Source organism: Gopherus evgoodei, chromosome 3 (assembly GCF_007399415.2).
Source record: "Gopherus evgoodei ecotype Sinaloan lineage chromosome 3, rGopEvg1_v1.p, whole genome shotgun sequence".
Classification (NCBI taxonomy): Eukaryota; Metazoa; Chordata; order Testudines; family Testudinidae; genus Gopherus; species Gopherus evgoodei.
In genome coordinates, this window is record NC_044324.1 from 35,124,074 (window position 1) to 35,144,067 (window position 19,994).

A 19,994-nucleotide genomic window follows, 5' to 3' on the forward strand; every position below is an offset into this window, starting at 1 on the left:
TAGGGGATTCTCATGATATTCAGGGGTAAATCCTGTAAATCCCAGAGACTGAGTCCCAAAGACACAAAAGCAAGTATCCTTTGCAAGGCAGAAATTAGTATTGTTAATGAACAAGGGGTGTGAAAGTCCTTCTCCCCCTGAGGAAGTGTTTGCTGGGGCTTTTCTCCTACACAGTCTCTCTCAGTGCTCTGTATCATGGTTGCTGCCCCTCCCACACCAGCAGCATGTCTGGGGATGCAGAAGAGCCTGTTTCTCCTATGCATCCCTGCATATGGTTGCAGCCTATTGCTTGTGGAGCTTGTCCAGCACCCTGACTCTGCAAGGGAAAGGGGCTCAGAATTCAGGCAGCAGCAGAATGGGAATTGAGTGTTTTGATCATCAGCCATAGCCCCTTGATGTGCCACGGAAATGGGCGCAGACTCTGGACGGTGGGGAGGTCTCTCTGTCTCTCTTCTCCCCTCATCAGGCTCCACAGGCTACATATGAAAGCCTCAGGAGCACTTCAGGCAGTCTGTGACTTGAACAGAGGCACATGAGGATTCCACTCTACACAAAGCTGTACCATCGTGGGATTACTGGGTGGCAAATGAGAAATACCTTCCTATGTTCAAACTGATCCTGATGGATTCAGTTAAATCCTGAATGGTACTGGGTTACTCCTGCAGTACTTACGTGGGTGCTAGCCAGCCCAGGGCAGCATGCAGGCTGCCTTTTAGGCTCCTGGGGACAGTGAACAAGCGTCTTCCACAATCAAGGTATGTGTACCAGCACCCCTTCTCTGTTACATGATTGCCATGCCAGGACGTATAGTGTACTGCCTCTCCCCTACAAATGGCATGGGAAGCAATATCAGACACGCATCAAAAGCAAAACAAAAAAAACTACAGGACTCTTACAGGACAGCATGTGGGTGGCTTGCAAGGAAATTACTAATATTAATACAGTATTAACCCTTTCAATAATTATTAGATAGGTATTTTCCTATTAATGCCTCCTTAGAGGGCATCATAATATCCAAATCAGGACATCTAATTAAACCAACTGTTAAACCAAAATGTTTATATAAAAATGAAAGAAATTTCATACATTTTGGGAGCCTGAGGTTGGTACAGCCATAGGATCACCAGTGAAAGACAGATACGCCTTCAGAAGGGGACTTCCTTCCCAATTATCCCATAGACCATACGATTCATGACACATTGCACAACAATTTAAAAGCCTCACCTATAGCCATTCAAACAGGTTTTCATGTATTCGGTAAGGAAAGCTTACTTAGCGGCAGGCAGGTGGATCATCATCTAGGGATATGATCCTTGCTTGGAATGAGCTGTCTCAGGTTCTGTCTTGGTCAAATTCTTGATGTGATTTGTGATGAGCAATGGATTCTATGTTGGTGCTACAAGGAAGTCATGTAATACCTGTGAATGGTCATTGCTCATCCTAAACAGGTATCTTGTGCTTCCAAATGAAGAACTATCAGGGGAAACATTAGAGAAATTAGTAGCTGACATTGCAGAGACACCCCAGCCCTTATTGTTGAAGCCAGCAGAGCAATCCATTAGCTGCTACTGAAACCAAGAGTACCAAAGAAGGGACTATTACCCTGGCAGAGGGAAAATCTGGAGCAGAAGTTTCCAAAGAAACCTAGATAAATTTTCCTCTAACCCAGCAAAATCCTTGGCATGACAAAGACAAAAAAGCTTTTTGTGTACAAGAGCACACAGCTTCTGTGCAAGATTCTTCCTTCTGAGTCACCTTCTGCACCCAGAATCTTGAATGGCTTGTGATAGTCACAGCAAGACACAGGTTGCATGTTGTACTCTTATTTCCATTCATAGACAACATTCCAGTCAGTCTCCCATCCAGAGAAACAGACCAGTTGATAAATGAACAGCTCCTGGAAAGGATTCATGACTACCAATTCTTCAAAATCAAGAGTTTTTGATCCCAGTGCAGAGAATTGCTCACCCAGAGATCAAAACAGATGTGGCTCTGACCATAATTTTACCACAGTGGAAAATATTGTAGAGATTCAGAACTTGATTACATCAGTCATTTCCTGAGAAGTCACCCAATGGCTAGAATTGCTAATGTTAGGTATCAGCTTCATCCCCTGAGTGGGTTTCTCAACATGCACCTGCTGAAATTCCTTCTGAAGACACAGAACCATGCACTTGACGTAATGCAAAATTAGGCATCATGAGATCGCATCCAAATGCCCCTTTCTGGGCAGGTAAGCACAAACAACATGTTGCAAGACAAAAAAGGTCACTCTAGACTTTTGCATACAAGTATATACGGACACAAATTTTCCAAAATCTTATAGTACTCATTCTTTAGTTCATTTCAATGCTCATAAACATTTGAATCTTTTTAAAAAGCCATATTGAATTGGACCAGTGCTCCATCATCTCTTGTATCCTATCTGTGATAGTGACTGGTACCAACTGCTTCAATAGAAGGTTCAAGAAACCATGTAGTGGGTTTTTACGATACTCATAGAGGAAATCTCCTCTTACCTCCCATTTAGAGGTTGGCTTATGATTGAGGCATGAGTGTTTATATCCATTCCAAAATCATGGAATAGCAAGAGTCAAAGCTTCTCCATGACCTCCTGAGGTCCCTTCCAACCTTGATATTCTATGATTCTGTGATTCTATGATGGAAAAAAATGTCCTGTACAGTGAAGAATATGTTTCCTCTCAAGACAGTTCATGTAAAGGATACAAAAGGGGAAAGTTGAAGTCATCCTAATCCTCCACTGGACTTACTAGGTATCTAAGGACTTCACATTGCAGCTGAAGAAAATACCTGACCTTTTAAAGCTGGGGGATGCATCTTTCATCTGGACCTGAAACACCTATAGTTAACACCCTGGCCATCAGAAAAGAAATGTAGTTCAGTATGGATTGTCCATTAACTTCTGATACAATTTGGTATCCAGACAGAACTCAGCCAGGATATTTCATTTATTGATCTGGTCAAATTTATGTTTCTGGTGTGAGGGGAAATGGAAAGCTCCTTGTGCAGTGCCCAGCACAATCAGACCCTGAGCTTTAGATGCTGTTATAATACTAATAATCATAATACAAATAACCAGAATTACTTCAGCTTCAGTCATATCAACATATTTTTAAAAATGTAACAAAAACCAAAAAATCCCCAAAACAAAACAAAACAAAAACCCCCAAATAACAAAAAAAACACAACTTGTACTTGAAATTAGGCATGTGTTCAGCATCTTGTAGTTCCTATGTGAGCAAGTCACTTGTCCTCTCCATGATATCTGCTCCCACCCCCATCCCAGGGCCCAGTGACAGAGCCTTTGTTACACAGTAAATATTCTTAAACATGTACATGTATTTATTAGCAATTAATAATCAACAGAATACACATGCCAAGCATCTGATGTTCAACTCTCCCAGTAAAGTAAACAGAGTCTCCTGATGGCCTGTCAGGATCCGATCTCTTATGTGATTCCAGCTTCTACACAACCTAGTCATGCAGAGGTTAAGTCTTAGCAGCTTTGGTCTTGAGCTGTATCCTGGAGTTAAGTTCCAATGAGCTTGTTGTCTGACCCTCATTATATAGTTAAAATGAGGATTTCTTTTATCCACGCCTTAACCAGTTATTTTACTTAAATGGTAGTTATGCAAAAAAACCCACTAACTATACAGAGGTCTACATGCCTAAGACCACCTACTCATTAGCTTTTGTATTTTTCACAGTTAGTAATGACTTCTCAAGGACTACGCATCTTTATGCTTCATTAGTGGAATACACTTGCAACAGCAAAACCTCTTATTTTTTATTATCAGGAAGAAGCTACAGAAACTCAAAGTTAGCTTGTCCATTCGCTCCCTATTCTCGGGACTTTGTGAATATATATCTATCCCTGTTAGTAATGCTTCAGCTGATACTTTTCTATCTGCCTATGTCAAGGTTGAATTCTCCTGACTCCTACAGTTTTTTGTTTTCAACTTATGGTGGCTGCTGGTTATGCTAAGTCCATACACAAGATGGCTGTGAGTCAAGTCCAGTCTGTCATTACATTCTGTGCTTCAGTTTCTAGTCTATAAAGGGGGAGCAGTTATCCAACCTCTACTGCCAGGTGTTCTGAGGTTTACCTCAGTAATTTTTGGAAAGTGCTGTGAGAGTCTTACATAGAGGATATAAAAGTGCATATACCGGTTTTGTTTTGGTCAAGTAGCCATAACTGCTGCTTATCGTCCTGATCAACATTCTCTCATTGTTTCCTTGTAGTCCTCATGTCCATATGTCTCTTTCTTTCTCTGGTCTTGTATCTGTAAACTCTTTGTTGTGGGAGCCATCTCTTTGTTTTGTAGTAGTAAAGCATGTAGCACAGTGGAGCCCTGATCGTCTGGATTCTACTGCAATGCAAATAACAAATAATGATTTTCTCTTCAGTCTTTCAGTCTCATTTCCTTTTCTTTTCTTCTTTCTTTCCCTTATTTTTTTTCAATGCAGCTGCCTCATTGCACTTCATCCCTTTCTTTTTAGGAACAATTTTTTTTTTCTCTGAAAGAAATAGAGATGTCCCCTTCATCACAAGATAATTATGTCTAACGTGGGAGATCATTTCACTGAAATGTTAAATATAATAGTGTTTTAATGGTTCTCATCTATGAGGTACATGCAAAGGAACCTGATATCTCTTACTTTGAAAATAAATAATAGAATCATAGAAGATTAGGGTTGGAAGACCTCAGGAGGTCATCTAGTCCAACTCCCTGCACAAAGCAGGACCAACACCAACTATGGTTCTTCTTCGAGTGATTGCTCATATCCATTCCAGTTAGGTGTGCGCGCCGCGCGTGCACATTCGTCGGAAAACTTTTACCCTAGCAACTCAGTGGGCCGGCAGGTTGCCCCCTAGAGTGGCGCCATCATGGCGCTTGATATATACCCCTGCCGGCCCACCCGCTCCTCAGTTCCTTCTTACCGCCCGTGTCGGTCGTTGGAACAGTGGAGCGCGGCTTAGCTGACCTCCACTTCCCTAGCTACTCGTAATTCTCGTATATAGTTATGCAGTTATAATCCTTTTATATATATATTTGTGTACTTATACGTTTTTCTTTGCTAACATAGTTAGTTTAGTAATTGTTAGCGGGGTTCAGGAAGTAGCCCTTCCATGAACCTGGTGCCGGAGCCCATGCACGGCTCACCGGATTTTAAAATGGGCTCGGCCTGCCAGAAGCCGATGCCGAAGGGAGATCCACACAGCTCCTGTTTGAAGTGCCTCAGGGAATCACACTTGACAGCTAAGTGCCCCATTTGCAAGGCTTTTAAGCCGAGAACAAAAAGGAGCGGGACTTTCACTTACCCCTCCACCTTGGGCGCCGAGCGATGATCAAGCGGCTGGCAGAAGCACCTCCTCGGCACCGGACCTCGCCGGTACTGCCACGGCCTTTCGGCACTGGCCGTCGCCGGCACCGAAGTCGACTCGGCACCGCTCCCTTCCTCCGAGGTCGAGAAAGCCTACGATTCCTGCTGGTGCCTGACCGCTCCCCGGCACGCGCTGTGGTTGAGCCCCCTGCTCCTGCTGCTTCCGTGCCACCTGCATCGCAGCCAGAGAGCTCGTCTAAGTCGGATCGCCCGGCACTGACACCTGCTGAGGCACCGACGACGTCGGCACCGTCGATCCCGGTCCCACAAGGGCCGTAGAATCCGGTGCCTGACGGCTCCCCGGCACGCGTCGGGGTTGAGCTACTGCTCCTGCTGCTTCCGTGCCAGCGGCACCGCAGCCAAAGAGCTCGTCTAAGTCGGATCGCCCGGCACCGACACCTGCTGCGGCACCGACGACGTCGGCACCGTCGATCCCGGTCCCACAAGGGCCGTAGAATCCGGTGCCTGACGGCTCCCTGGCACGCGCCGTGGTTGAGCTACTGCTCCTGCTGCTTCCGTGCCCACGGCACCGCAGCCAGAGGGCTCGTCTAAGTCGGATCGCCCAGCACCGACACCTGCTGCGGCACCGACGACGTCGGCACAGTCGATCCCGGTCCCACAAGGGCCGTAGAATCCGGTGCCGGACGGCTCCCCGGCACGCGCCATGGTTGAGCTACTGCTCCTGCTGCTTCCGTGCCAACGGCACCGCAGCCAGAGGGCTCGTCTAAGTCGGATTGCCCGGCACCGACACCTCGGAGGCACCGATAACGTCGGCACCGTCGATTCCAGTCCCACAAGGGCCGTCGAATCCGGTGCCTGACGGCTCCCCGGCACGCGCCGTGGTTGAGCTTATTGCTCCTGCTGCTTCCGTGCCGACGGCACCGTAGCCAGACAGCTCATCTAACTCGGATCGCCCGGCACCGACACCTACCGAAACTCTGACGACCTCGGTACCGTCGATCCCGGTCCCACGAGGGCCGTCGAATCCGGTGCCTGACAGCTCCCCAGTATGCACTGTGGTTGAGCCTGCTGTTCCCTCCACGCCGGAGACATTACCAGCGGCGAGGGATCTCATTGCCATGACAGAGTCGATGCTGCCTAACCCCGGCACCGCCGGTGCGGGTAATACAGTCTCTTCATGTGACCGTCCTCTGTCAGCACAGCAGAGCGGCACCGTTCATGATCACGGTCCCGCAGACACTCCAGGTCCTGTCGGCACGCCCGACACCACTTACAGTCCCGGTGCTGTTTTCCTCATCGGTACTGGTCGCACTCGCTGCACCGGTTGGTATCCCGTTCGCCGAGCCGCTATCGGCACCGTTCCGACTCCCGGCACTGCGATAGGTACCTTGACTCCTGTAGCCTCTCCCCGAGCCTCGAGATCTCGGTCGAACTCCCGGCACCGTTCTGGTTGCGGGTCTGGATCTCGTTCCAGGTACCGGTGCGCCTCCCGGTGCCGGTCCCTGGTGCCGAGTTGGGCAAGGTCCGATAGAGTCAGAGACTCTGCCTGTGCCTTCTTTTAGTACCTCCATGGTCATCCGGACACGCATCCGTGTCATCCCACATGCGCAGGTCTTATGCTCAGGACCACGATTCTGATACGATGGCCAGTGGGCGCCAGCCCCGAAACCAAAAGAGGCTTGGCGAATGAACCTGCTTGGCCGCCAGGTGTACTCTGCAGAGGCCCTGCAGCTCTGGGTAGCAAAGCAACAAGCCTTGCTTAGCTGCGATAATTGTAGCACCTGGGTGAAGGTAGTTTAGTTTATGGAGTTTCTCTCTCAAAACTCCCGCCAAGAGTTCGTTGCCGTCTTGGAGGACGGGGGGAAAAAGGTACCCAGAGCGTCCCTCCAGGCCTCGTTGGACGCAGCAGACTCTGCAGCCAGGACTCTGGCCTGTGGTGTCGCCATGAGGTGCATCTCATGGCTTCAGGTTTCAAACCTCCGGCCAGAGCTGCAGTATGCCATTCAGGATTTACCCTTTGTTGGTACAGGCCTCTTCGCGGCAAGGACAGCCCCAGGCTGCGAAGCCTGATGGACAATAGGGTCCTAATGCGCTCTCTCAGCATGCATATGCCAGCGACCAAACGCAGGCCTTTTCTGTCCCCAGCTGCCATACTCTGTGCCTAGCCAGAGACAGGACTTTGGCAGATGGCGAGGCCAAGGTGGTCGCAGACGAACGTCAGGACCCCTAAAGAGCCAAGGTCAAGGTCCCTCGCAATTACCACTGGGACCAAAGACGAACCTTCCAAGGTGCGCCTGAGGGCGGTGTACCAGTCACAGGCCGGGATCCCAATCCCGCTTTCTCCTGGCGTGGCCCCAGTTAATATCAGATCGCTGGGTCCTGCACATGGTGGAGCTTAGGTACCACCTCTAATTTGTTCCAGCCCTGTCCCCCTTCAGCGGACGAAAGGGGCAAGGGGTTTTACTCCCATTATGCCCTAGTCCCCCACTCGAACGCAGGTCTCAGACCTTCCTAGTCCTGCACGGACTCAACCGGTTTAGGATAAGGTTGAAGTTCCGCACGGTATCCCTGGGAACCATTATTCCATCCTTGCCTCCTGGGGGCTACTATGCCGCCCTGGATATGAAGGACGCGTACTTTCGCAACGCCATCTTCCCTCCGCACAGGAGATACCTCCGCTTTCTAGCCAACTGTCAGTACTTCTGGTTTACGGCCATAGTCGCCGCCTACCTTCGCTGATGTCGGATATGCATTTTTCCGTATCTGGATGATTCGCTTATCCGAGGAGACTCTGAGACACAAACCACTCAGTGTGTGGGCATCGTCACGGTCTTATTCACCGGTCAAGGCCTGATGATTACTATAGAGCAATCCACTCTGGTTCCCACGCAGAGGTTGGACTTCCTAGGGGCTATTCTGGTCTCCTACCTAGCCGGAGCCTGCTTATCACAACTGCGGTTTTAGGCGATGGCAACAATCATCTGAGGTCTGCAGGCTTTCCCAACGACCTCGGCTCGTACTTGTCTCAGTCTCCTGAGTCCATGGTTGCCCGCAAGTTTGTAACCAAACACGCCAAGCTCCGCCTCCGTCCTCTCCAAGTCCGGCTCACCTCGGCGTACCACCCGGCCAGGGAGCTGATGGTCATGGTAGTACCTCTGAGCTTAAGGCCTTTGGTCTTCTCGGGGGCTGGCATTCCACATCAATGCCCCAAAAATGAGAGTAGTCCGCCTGGCGTGCCAGGGGTTCCAGCGGCAGCTGCGAGGCCGTTGTATCTCGGTGTTTACAGCCAACACAACAGCCATGTGCTTCATGAATATCCAGGGAGGGACATGGTCCTCCCCCCCCCTTTTGTCAGGAAGCCATCCATTTCCGGGACTTTTGCATGGCCCACTCGATGGAGCTGGTGACGTCCTTTCTCCCAGGCGTTCGGAACGTCTTGGCGCTTTGACTCAGCAGGTTTTTCCTGTCTTACGACTGATCACTCTGCCCCATGTGAGGCGTTCTGCTTTCCAGAAGTGGAGATGTTTCCTCACATAGACCTGTTAGCTCACCGCGAGAGCAGAAAATGCCAGATGTTCTGCTCCTTCCAAGGTCTCTCCTCGGGATCGATCTTGGGCGCATTCCTGGTGCTGGGGAAAGGCCAACTTCGTTATGCCTTCCCACTGTTCCCACTGGTTCATTAGGTCCTGCTCAAACTCCGCAGGGGCAGAGCGTGCATCATCATGATCACTCCAGAGTGGTCCAGGCAGCACTGATATACCATGTTGCTCGGCCTGTCAATAACAGACCCAGTTACCCTGCCACCCCACCCAGACCTCATCACTCAGGGCAACGACAGGCTTCGTCACTCGGACCTGCAGCCTCTTCGCCTCACGGTGTGGCTGCTGTGTAACTGAGCCGGGGTGACAGGAAGCCTTCCACCTGGTCAACGTACCGGGCCAGGTGGAAGCGTTCTTCTACAGCTGCAATACGCTCGATCTTGCTCCTGCTGAGGTCTCGATCCCCTCTATTTGGCCTGCCTCTGGCCTTCAGCGGCAGGACCTGGCGGTATCATCGCTGAGGATACACTCAGCAGCCATCTCTACCTTTCAGCCAGGCTAAGGTGGACGTTCCGTGTTCTCACGCTCTATGGGTTCGAGGTCCCTCAAGGGCTTGGAGCGCTTGCACCCTCGGGTGCGCCGCCCAGCCCCAACCTGGGACCTCAACCTAGTTTTAACCAGACTTATGTCTCCCCCAGTTGAGCCGTTCACGACTGGCCCTCTGCTATACCTGTCTTGGACGACATCTTTCCTCGTAGCTGTTACATCGGCCAGACGGGTCTCCGAGCTCAGAGCTCTTACGGTGGTTCCGCTGTACACTAGGTTTCACAAAGACAAGGTGCAGTTATGACCGCATCCAGCTTTCCTCCCTAAGGTGGTTTCGGCCTTTCATGTTACCCACAGCTCAACGCAATGGGCACAACCATTGCACTCCTTGAACATCTGTGGAGTGCTCGCATTTATATTGCGCTGACAGAACCATTTCGTAAGGTGCCCCAGCTCTGTCACGGTAGCGGGCCAAAGGGAGAGCTTGCTTGTTTTCCTCTCAGAGGATCTCATCTTGGGTGATGGCGTACATCCGCACTTGTTATGATTTGGCTCATATTTCCCCAAGCCACATCATCGTACACTCTACCAGGGCTCAGGCTTCATCTGCCGCCTTGCTGGCTCGTGTTCCTACCCACGAGATCTGTTGCGCAGCTCCATTGGTCCTCGGTCCATACCTTTGCTTCGCAGTATGCCCTGGTTCAACAGTCAAGAGAGGCTGTAGCCTCTGGCTCAGCAGTTTTCATTCTGCCACATTTCACTCCGACCCCACCGCCTACGTAAGGCTTGGGATTCACCTAACTGGAATGGATATGAGCAATCACTCGAAGAAGAAAAGACGGTTACTCACCTTTGTAACTGTTGTTCTTCGAGATGTGTTGTTCATATCCGTTCCACACCCGCCCTCCTTCCCCACTGTCGGAGTAGCCGGCAAGAAGGAACTGAGGAGCGGGTGGGCCGGCAGGGGTATATATCAAGCGCCATGATGGCGCCACTCTAGGGGGCGACCTGCCGGCCCACTGAGTTGCTAGGGTAAAAGTTTTCCGACGAATGTGCACACGCGGCGCGCACACCTACCTGGAATGGATATGAGCAACACATCTCGAAGAACAACAGTTACAAAGGTGAGTAACCGTCTTTTTATGGCTTGGCTTATCCTGAATATTAATTTTATATAAAAATGACTTCATTTATGTAGTGTTTCCTTATTATTTAAGAGTTATCTATTCCATTTAAGTTATTTAAGTATACATTAACTCGAACTAGTTTCCTTCTTCCCCCATAAGATATAATCAACTATTTATTTTTTTTTTACTTAATTACATCTGAGTGGTTGAACCAATTTATGAGAAAAAATTATTAAATAAGTTAGTTTTTCCTCTAAGGCACAGAATTCATGTTGGCCTATAAAAATAATTTTTTGTGTTCCTTATCAGTTTTTGCAGAGATCTCCAAAAAACAACTTCTAATTGCATAATTCAGGTGCTACAGTTGAACAGTTAATAACTGATTTCACTTTCTTGATATTAAGAAGTTTTATTCTTTTTAGTGGAACATTTGCTATTACTGAACTGTATTGGTTGGCAAACCATGCATTTATTCTCATGAATAATTAGGGCCACCGCTAACTAATTGGGTTTCTCCATGACTGAACTGGAAAAAAGTGGTAAAAGTGACTGAAAATGCAGTTCTGATTCCCCAACCCACCTTTTCGCTATTTTTGAAGTGGTAGACTGATGTTCATTCAGACTAACTTGGAAGTTAAATTCTCAAGTATGGCATAACACCCAGAATCTTGTCTGGTATTTCTATACAAATACAGTCAAATAACCACAACAAAGAATGGGCCTATGGGTATGCCTCTCTCTTTTCCAAACCCAATCAGAGACCGCTGATGGCATTTTAGGGAAGGACTTTTAGGGGGAGGCATTGTCTCTACATTTTAGTACGTGAGCAGCACTTTCTCCAATCCCCTACAGATTTTTTCTGTTACCCATCTGAGTGAGGAGGTGAACTTCTACATGTGAGGTGAAGACTGCAGATGTTTTGGTTTATGTTAATTTAGCTTTGGTTGTGTTCATATTCACCTATTTGAGGGGAATTATACTTCTGTGTTTGCAGCCATATTTTAATCGTAAATATCAATTTTTGTATAAATTTGGATTACTTAAAACTAAAAAAGGCATGCACAGGAGACATTTCATAGAAAATATATTGATTTCCTTCAGTAATGTGAGCCTTGAGCATCTATTTTGTCTGTTTGTCCCACTAAGATCTCTACACTTTCCTCAGCACTGCCTTGTCTACATGGAGTATATGCCTTGATTTAAGCCTTAAGGCCATTGCCCTGCTTGTTCAAATCCCTCCTCTAGACCCACTTTGGTTGTGTCCCTTACATGAAACAGCCCAGCAACTATGGCTGAATTGTGTAGCAGTTGAAGACATGCAGATTTTATTTACTCCAAAAGACAATGACTTGGAACAGTTGGGAGCCATCAAATTATGCAGTGCTTAGCCTGTGTAATATTGAGTTAGCTGCCCTTCCCTAATAAAAAGTTCAATATTAAACTCTTTGGGGCAGGGCCCATGTCTGTCTATCATGAATACTTTAAATTGAACCATAGGCTTTGTGCTGATTTTTGTACCCCACACCATAATGATCAGACTGGTGCATTCTTAAAATCAGTTGCTTGCTTGTCACATTTCCGAGATACCAAGGTTACTAGATACACTGCAGAAATATTGATAGATTCCTGCTAAAACATATTTATAAACATTTGTTATAATATTGCCATTTACATATGCATTCAGTAATCTAAATGCACATGCTGTATCTAATTATTAAAATCTCCTCAATGGGGATTTTTGTGCCTGTAGAGAGGGAAGAATGTTGCAGATTAAATCTGCCATGTGTGTATGACAATGACTGTTCCCCATGCTAACTAGTCATGGATTTTTAAGTAGTATTTTCCTCCTTAGAAATTAGTAATGATGATCAGACTTATGCTATGGCTACACTTCAACTGCTACAGCGGCACAGCCACATCACTATAGCACTTCAGATAGGAGGGTTCTCCTGTCACTGTAGTTCATCCACCTCCCCAAGAGGCAGTAGCTAGGTCAATGGAAGAATTCTTCTGTTGGCCTAGCACTGTCTACACTGGAGTTAGTAACTGTGTTGCTCAGGGGTATGGATTTTTCACATACTTGAGGGATGCAGCTGGGTCGCCTTAACTTTTTTACTGTAGACCTAAGTCACAATTGAAAGGGTTTGTTCCAATTAAATTCTAAATGGTTATGCTTATAGTCTGAGTAGTTACATAGGTGGACACAAACATGTGACTTGACCAGATTTTCAGAAGTGTTCAACACACAATAGCTCCTATTAGGCACCTAAATAAGGAGGTGAGATTTTCAAAAGTGCCCAGCTCTCTTTGAGAACAGAGGGAGCGAAAGGATGGCAAGCACTTCTGAAAACCTAGTCTATGCTGAATGTGCTGAATCGTCTTGAAAATCTGACTCTTCAGTTATTAACAAAGCTAGCTCACATCTATCACAATTGCATCCTTTTAACTTGATACCTTTTTTCACTCTCAGATATTACTACCAAATATTCCATATATATGAATATGTCCACATGGCAAATTGCATAGGCATGAGATAGAATACACAGGTTCTTGTGAAGCAATGCCTCCTTCACTGTGCACCATATAAGATGAAATGTTGTTTTAAAGACAATAATAATTTTTGATGCATTTTACACTTGAGCAATAGTATGTAGTCATGCATTAAACACTTATTTGTACTTGATACAATGTCAGCAATTTTAATCTATCATTTCTATGTATTCTTTTTTGGTTTGTTTGTTTTTAAACACTGAACATTGCTAGATTAACTTCCTGGAGTTCCTGGAAGGGTTGTGTTTGTGTAATTTTTCCTCAAGCTTTTTGACATTATGTACTATTTTTTTTTTGGCAAAACTTAAAAGCAGCAGCAGTGCACAGAAGTGTGCCCCTAAATGCTGCATTAAATGTTTCAATAAATTTAAATGTCTGTGTCTCCGTTTCATTAAATGTACTCAAGTCCTTTTTTTTTTTTTCCCCCTAATTTATTGTCTTAATTTAGGTCATTAGTATTACGAGTCACTCAGCTAAGATATTTGGTAACTAGTATGTGTTTCTGGGTGTCACAGACCATTGGTCAGCTAACGATTAAATCATGTAAACCTCTTTGTCACATGGTACAGTTTGTATTAAAAGTTTGACAATACAAAAGTATAATAAACCCTGTTGTATTGCACTTGACTTTTCTGTGAAATATAAAAAGTGTATATATATATATATTACTGTTTTTGATCCTTTAATATATATATATAAAAGCAGTAACTCGTTTGAATTTTTTACAGAAGTTTGTAATGTTCTTTTTCTGTTTGTTTAGGTGCTGTTTACAACTTATTGTTGACTGTCCCAGTGCTATCCAAGATGAGCTAGATCTCATTCGTGCGCTTAGTTATCTTGAAGAATTTGGTCTGACAATCTTGCCATTACAAGGTATAATATATTACTTATGTCCCTTATGTGATGGCATGGTGGAACATGACCCACAGTTCATTAGCTGAAATTGTGCTTAACTTTAATATAAGTAATCCCAGTGAAGTTAATAAGACTCCATATGTACATACATTTTACTCTTGTGCATAAGTGCTTTGCTGCGTAAGAGTTTTAATATTTTTTGAGTTTGTAAAAGCACTTTGGGGATCCTTTGAGAGCGAAAGACACTGTTTAAATGTAATCTGTTTTCATGAAACTATTTTGAAAAAGTGAGGGGCTTGATCATCATTGATGTTGAGTATGCACAGCTCCCACTGACTGCAGTGGAAAGTACACCTCTGAAATGATGCCCAGAATGTTCATACAATATTAATTACGTTGAAAACAACCTTTGAGAGAGTCCTTTTTTTAAAAAATTCTGCAGGGAGTTGCTCTTGAAAAAAGAATAATTTTCTTTCTTAAGCAGATTGCTGTATGGTTTCATATATTCCTGTAAAACAAATTGGCAGTCAAGGTCAACATTTGCAGTAGATTTCCTCTGGAGAACTCTTGATTTAAAATTGTAAATAGTTGTTTTTTGTGTTTCCCGTTTTTTTAAAGTGGTGTGGAGTTTTCTTTCATTTTTCCATTGCAAATATTTTTTTTAAAAGCTAAATGAAACAGATATGTTTCCATAGGAAAAGCATAAGAACTTCCCGTGGCACAGGGCTGAAGGTTAAAAAGGCTAGGTACTAAACATTTCTGTATTCTACAGTTGAATTCTTCTTCTTCAAGGTGAATTCATTCATTTATTTCGTTCAGTTTGTAAATGACCTTTCAGTGATATGCACGATTCTCTTATGCCTGTTTCACTTAATAAAACAGAGTAATATAAAAAAAAATCATATTGGAATACAGTTTTAATATCACCTGTAACATGTCCAATTTGCCATAATTACGGCATGTGAAATGAAGCCTGTCATTTTTAATGGTACTGCTTTATCCTTCTCTCTTCAAAATCTTTTGGATAAATTAATCTAGTAAAGAAATAAAAAATCATTGAAGTTTTCATACAGCTGCAAGAAGTTTATCTGAGCTAGATGTTATTGTACAGTAATTTAAATATTTTAAAGATGTTAAAATAGCACTAAGAGTGAGACACTATTTAGGAAGGAAAGAATTAAAGTTGTGGGTTTACATTCGTAGTGTACCCTGTGCTTGGGAATTGCAGTGCACTTTATCAGAACTTTCTCAGAACAGTAGAGAGAGGAACAAACACACACACACACACTCCACACCCCATCTCCCCGCCTCCTTTCCCACCCGATCATGTGCAGTATCATCTTGCTCAGTGGGATGTTAGGATGCTCTCACAACCTTTCTCAGAATTTATCTGTGGCTATGAGCCTAACCCTTAGAGTTATTTTACTTATACCATCTTGTCTTTTAATTTCATTAGCTTGGCTTTTCTTTATCCTAACTCCATCTCTTCTGTTTCCCCGTCCAGTTGGTTGCAAAAAAAACTGGAACAGTCATCTCTAGTTAATTGGCAAAATATGTACGAGTCTCGTAGTATATTTTATATATATTAAAATAGTTGATCATATCTGTACTTCTGGATGTCATCTTCCTCCTCAAATAGTTTTACCAAGTTTCATTTCCTCTCTCCATATCAGATCTTCTTGAGACAATGACTCCTGACTCTGCTTTCATCCATAAAAATCTCTTTATGTGCCTCTTTTAGTTTAGTTTCTTCTCCATGTTTTCATTAGTAGTTTCCCAATCATTTCTTTCAGCTTGTTTTTCTCTAGCTTTTGTTGCATTTTCTTTTCTTTTAATACTTTTCTCAGTCTTTGTCTTCTATTCCCACTAATCGTTCATGTCCACCTTTGCTTGCCCATACTCTTTAAACTGAGTTTAGGTGACTTTGAACTAATGAAAAATAACTAAATTGATCAAGTCCTGAAAGGTCACATTTGGGACCATCTTAGCCCTTCAAGAGTTTGTCAGGAGATTTTTAGTGTTGCAGGTGCCATTGATCTTAAATGCAAGACCCTGCGTCTAATACTAGCTTACAAAATAGTCAGGATACTTTACCATCCCAGCTGCAACATAGTCTCTCATCATTATCTTCACAATGATGCTAAAAAAGAACATATTAGTTGCCTGATTTATTTTTTGTTTGTTTTTTAAATACTGGGGTAAGTGAGCTAGTAGAATTTTGCAAGGCTCTGTTAAAGCAATGTTAAGGTACCCCAAAGGAAACATCCTAGGAGCAGAAGTACAACTTTACCTCGATATAACGCTGTCCTCAGGAGCCAAAGAATCTTACTGCGTTAAAGATGAAACTGCATTATATCGAACTTGATTTGATCTGCTGGAGTGTGCAGCTCTGTCCCTCTCTGCCCCTCCCCCCTGGAGCACTGCTTGTGTTATATCCGAATTTGTGTTATATCGAGTGGAGTTATATCGGGGTAGAGGTGTAGTGTATGATTTTGTAGTGTAGAAGCTACTTGAACAGCATTCTAGCATTGTGTGCCAAGAAACACTCTTTCCGCCTACCTGCCCTGGTTTAAAAACATTTACAGATATCCTTGTTGTGGATCTAAAATGCTAACTTTAGTCTGATTATCCATCCGTCCGGCTGCACCACAGATTTGAACCAGATAAGTGTTTTTTTAAAAATCCCACCTGTACTTTGTTAGAATATTCATCCACCACCTATTGTTGTAGTACCTGAGTGCATCTTATGAATCATAGAAGATTAGGGTTGGAAGAGACTTCAGGAGGTCATTTAGTCCAACCCCCTGCTCAAAGCAGGACCAACTCCAACTAAATCATCCCAGTCAGGGCTTTGTCAAGCTAGACCTTAAAAACCTCTAAGGATGAAGATTCCACCACCTCCCTAGGGAACCCATTCCAGTGCTTCACTACCCTCCTAGTGAAATAGTGTTTCCTAATATCCAACCTAGACCTCCCTCACTGCAACTTGAGAACATTGCTCCTTGTTCTGTCATCTGCCACCACTGAGAACAGCCTAGCGCCATCCTCTTTGACCTCCTGAGGTCTCTTCCAACTCTAATCTTCTATGATTCTTTGGACACTCCCCCTTCAGGTGTGGAATCATAGAATATGAGGGTTGGAAGGGACCTCAGGAGGTCATCTATTCCAACACCCCTGCTCAAAGCAGGACCAATCCCAGGTAGTTGACAGCTGCTATCAAATCTCCCCTCATTCTTCTCTTCGCAGACTAAATAAGCCCAGTTCCCTCAGCCTCTCTTCATAAGTCATGTGCCTCAGCCCCCTAATAATTTTCGTTGCCCTCTTCTGGATTCTCTCCAGTTTGTCCACATCCTTTCTGTAGTGATGGGGCCCAAAACTGAACACAATACTCCAGATGAGTTTGCTTTAAAGAAGAAGGGAAAAAAAATAAAACGCCTATCTTCCTTCCCTGCCAACAAGAAGTGGGATTGGGTACTACGTCTGTTCTCCCTTCCCCTTTAATGAATCCATTTCTACATTATTTGAATATAACAATGCAGTAAGAATTGAGAGAGCCACTGAGAGGAGGATTTGAGAGCTTCCAAAGTTCCTGCCTTGATTCTTGTGCTGATCTGGCCAGTATTAACAGTTGTTCACTTTAACGAGCTATATGATTCACCCTTGTTTTTTATCTTCTTAGTCTCAAGAAGACTGACACATTTTACAGATGCAGTCTTCTGTTCAGCTCTTGAGTTCCTGCTATATACATAAAACATAAAAAAAACCTTGTTGAATGTATTTGTATTAGAAACAAAATTGCCCTTCTGAATTAATGGCTTTAAAATTAATGACATGATTATAAAGCTTTTAGGACTTTTAAATATTATATGTGAAAATTGCTTAAATTTGTTTTTTACACTTTTAGGATAGAGGGCCAAGTTCAAACATAAAGTTCTTAATTTTTGTGTGTATGTGTGTATGTGTATATATATAATATTTTAATCTGAAGGGGTGCTGTTCACTGTTTTTCAATCTTAAAATGGGACTCCTTGTATCTTTTAAACTTTATTTGGTGGTTCCATTTAGATTAAGGATGTGATCCTTCTTTCAGTTATACTGTTGTGCATCAAAACTAATTATTGAAGCGAGTAGAGTTACACCAGTGTAGAATGATGTAAATTATTGCCTATTCAGGCCCATAAATCCATTAGTTTTTACCTCTAAGTTCTGGGCTAAATTCTGTTCAGTTACATCAGTGTAATATTTGTAACACAAGTTTAATTAATTACAATTTGTACTAGTGTATAGGCAGTTCAGTTAAAATCTTGGGGTGTGATTTTACCAAAATGGTCAACGTTGACTGAATTGTACTTAAGTGGTAGAACTCTAAAGTTAGGCCAATACTGAATACATCTGAAAGTCCCCATCTTTGATATTTATGAAACTGCAGTGTTGGCTTGGTGTGTGTATTACTTTTAATTAGAATGAGAAATACTCTGACAAATTTAACTGGTGCAATCAGTAAATGCAGAGATTTTAATGGTGCCCACTAATGTTAAAATGTGCCTCTGAAGTCCTAATGTAAATTGCAAGCTTTTCAGGATAGAGAGAGGTATTTTATGTGTTTGTCAAGGACCTTCTGCACAGTCCTCATTAAATTATAACAAATAATTATAATACCTTAGAAAACAAGGTGTTTTGTTTATGCAACATGAGTAAGTGTGCCTGCATTTTAAACAAAAATTATATACATAAATTAGAGAAAGTTTGCACTTAGAATTTCCCTTTAACATATTATATTTTCTTTAAACAGTGCGTTTGTGTTCTGATCGACTCAGCCTCATCAAGGACTGTATTGCTCAATTGCCCACAAACTACAAACTGTCTGCCAAGCTCCTGGGACTTGCAGATTTACTGAGAGTTGCAGGTAAACTGTTGTAAATGTTAAACTGCAGTGCAAGATATGTGTTATGTTCAAGGGCATTTGAGTTAATCATCACGATGTACTTGAGGATGTCACTAAATTGTCCTCTGGAGGAGCAGTCTTCAAGGAAGACTGACCTATTTTACAAGTGATTTTGTATTCAGCTGTTGTGACCTTCTTTAATACATAAAATAAGAAAAGCCTTGTTTAATTTAGATTTTGAGCCAAAGATCATGTCAAATTTGGATTTACAGGTGACAATATTTTATGATGTAGAATCAATTAGTATTAAAATTCCAGTAATTTTCTTATCCCTGTCAAGTATGCTAGTTTGATTTAACAACAGTCCTGTTCATGTCAGAGAAGAAAAGTTGTGTGTCACATAAATCACGTTGTTACACTGAAGTTTATCTGCAGTTGATTTAGCATATTTTTATGCTGAAATTAATGTGTTAGGACTGAATGTTTATTTAAGATGTTGAACGTCTTGCAGGATTGGACCTGCAGTACAATAGCTGTTCCATATTGAATTTTCTGCTTTTTCAGAAAAGTAAGGCAGTGAATTTGGCATGTTCCCCCAGACTTCTCTGCTGAAGTGTTTTCAACACTCTAATTATATTTAATGATAATAATGCTGAGAACTTATATATAACTCTTTTCACGTATAGCTCAATATAGATGTTGCTATTGGTATTTTGGAGGCATCACTAGAGATTCTATGGTTAGGACTATGTTGAAGTTTTGGGTGTTGGTTGGGAAAACTAATCTTCCTCCCTGGCTACCCTGTACATCTTGCCTCCCACCACCTAGACCAAATCACTGATTTTCCTTTTTCATGTCAATATTACCTCTTGCATATAGTTTATGCTAAGTTCTTGTTTTGTTTCTGTTAATGTTTACAAGGGTATTAGTGTGCGTAAAACATATTTTCTCCAGACTTTGAATGTGAGGCATGTAACCGGCATGTGTTCTGAGGTGGCTTACATAAACTCTCATGCATCTTGTTGACTTTCTTTATCACTAATGTCTGTTTACTAATGCGAGAAGTATGGGGAATAAGCAGAATGAACTTGAAATGCTAGTAAATGAACACAACTATGACCTAGC

General features: G+C 43.5%; 1 protein-coding gene across 1 annotated transcript in view; it reads left to right on the forward strand.

The window, feature by feature from the left end:
• The window catches only part of NBAS (NBAS subunit of NRZ tethering complex), a 381,747-nt gene that overhangs the window by 119,682 nt on the left and 242,071 nt on the right, over window positions 1-19,994 (forward strand). The window contains 2 exon segments of the mRNA XM_030555399.1: window positions 13,890-14,002; window positions 18,777-18,890. Of these exon segments, the coding sequence (XP_030411259.1) occupies window positions 13,890-14,002; window positions 18,777-18,890 (227 nt within the window).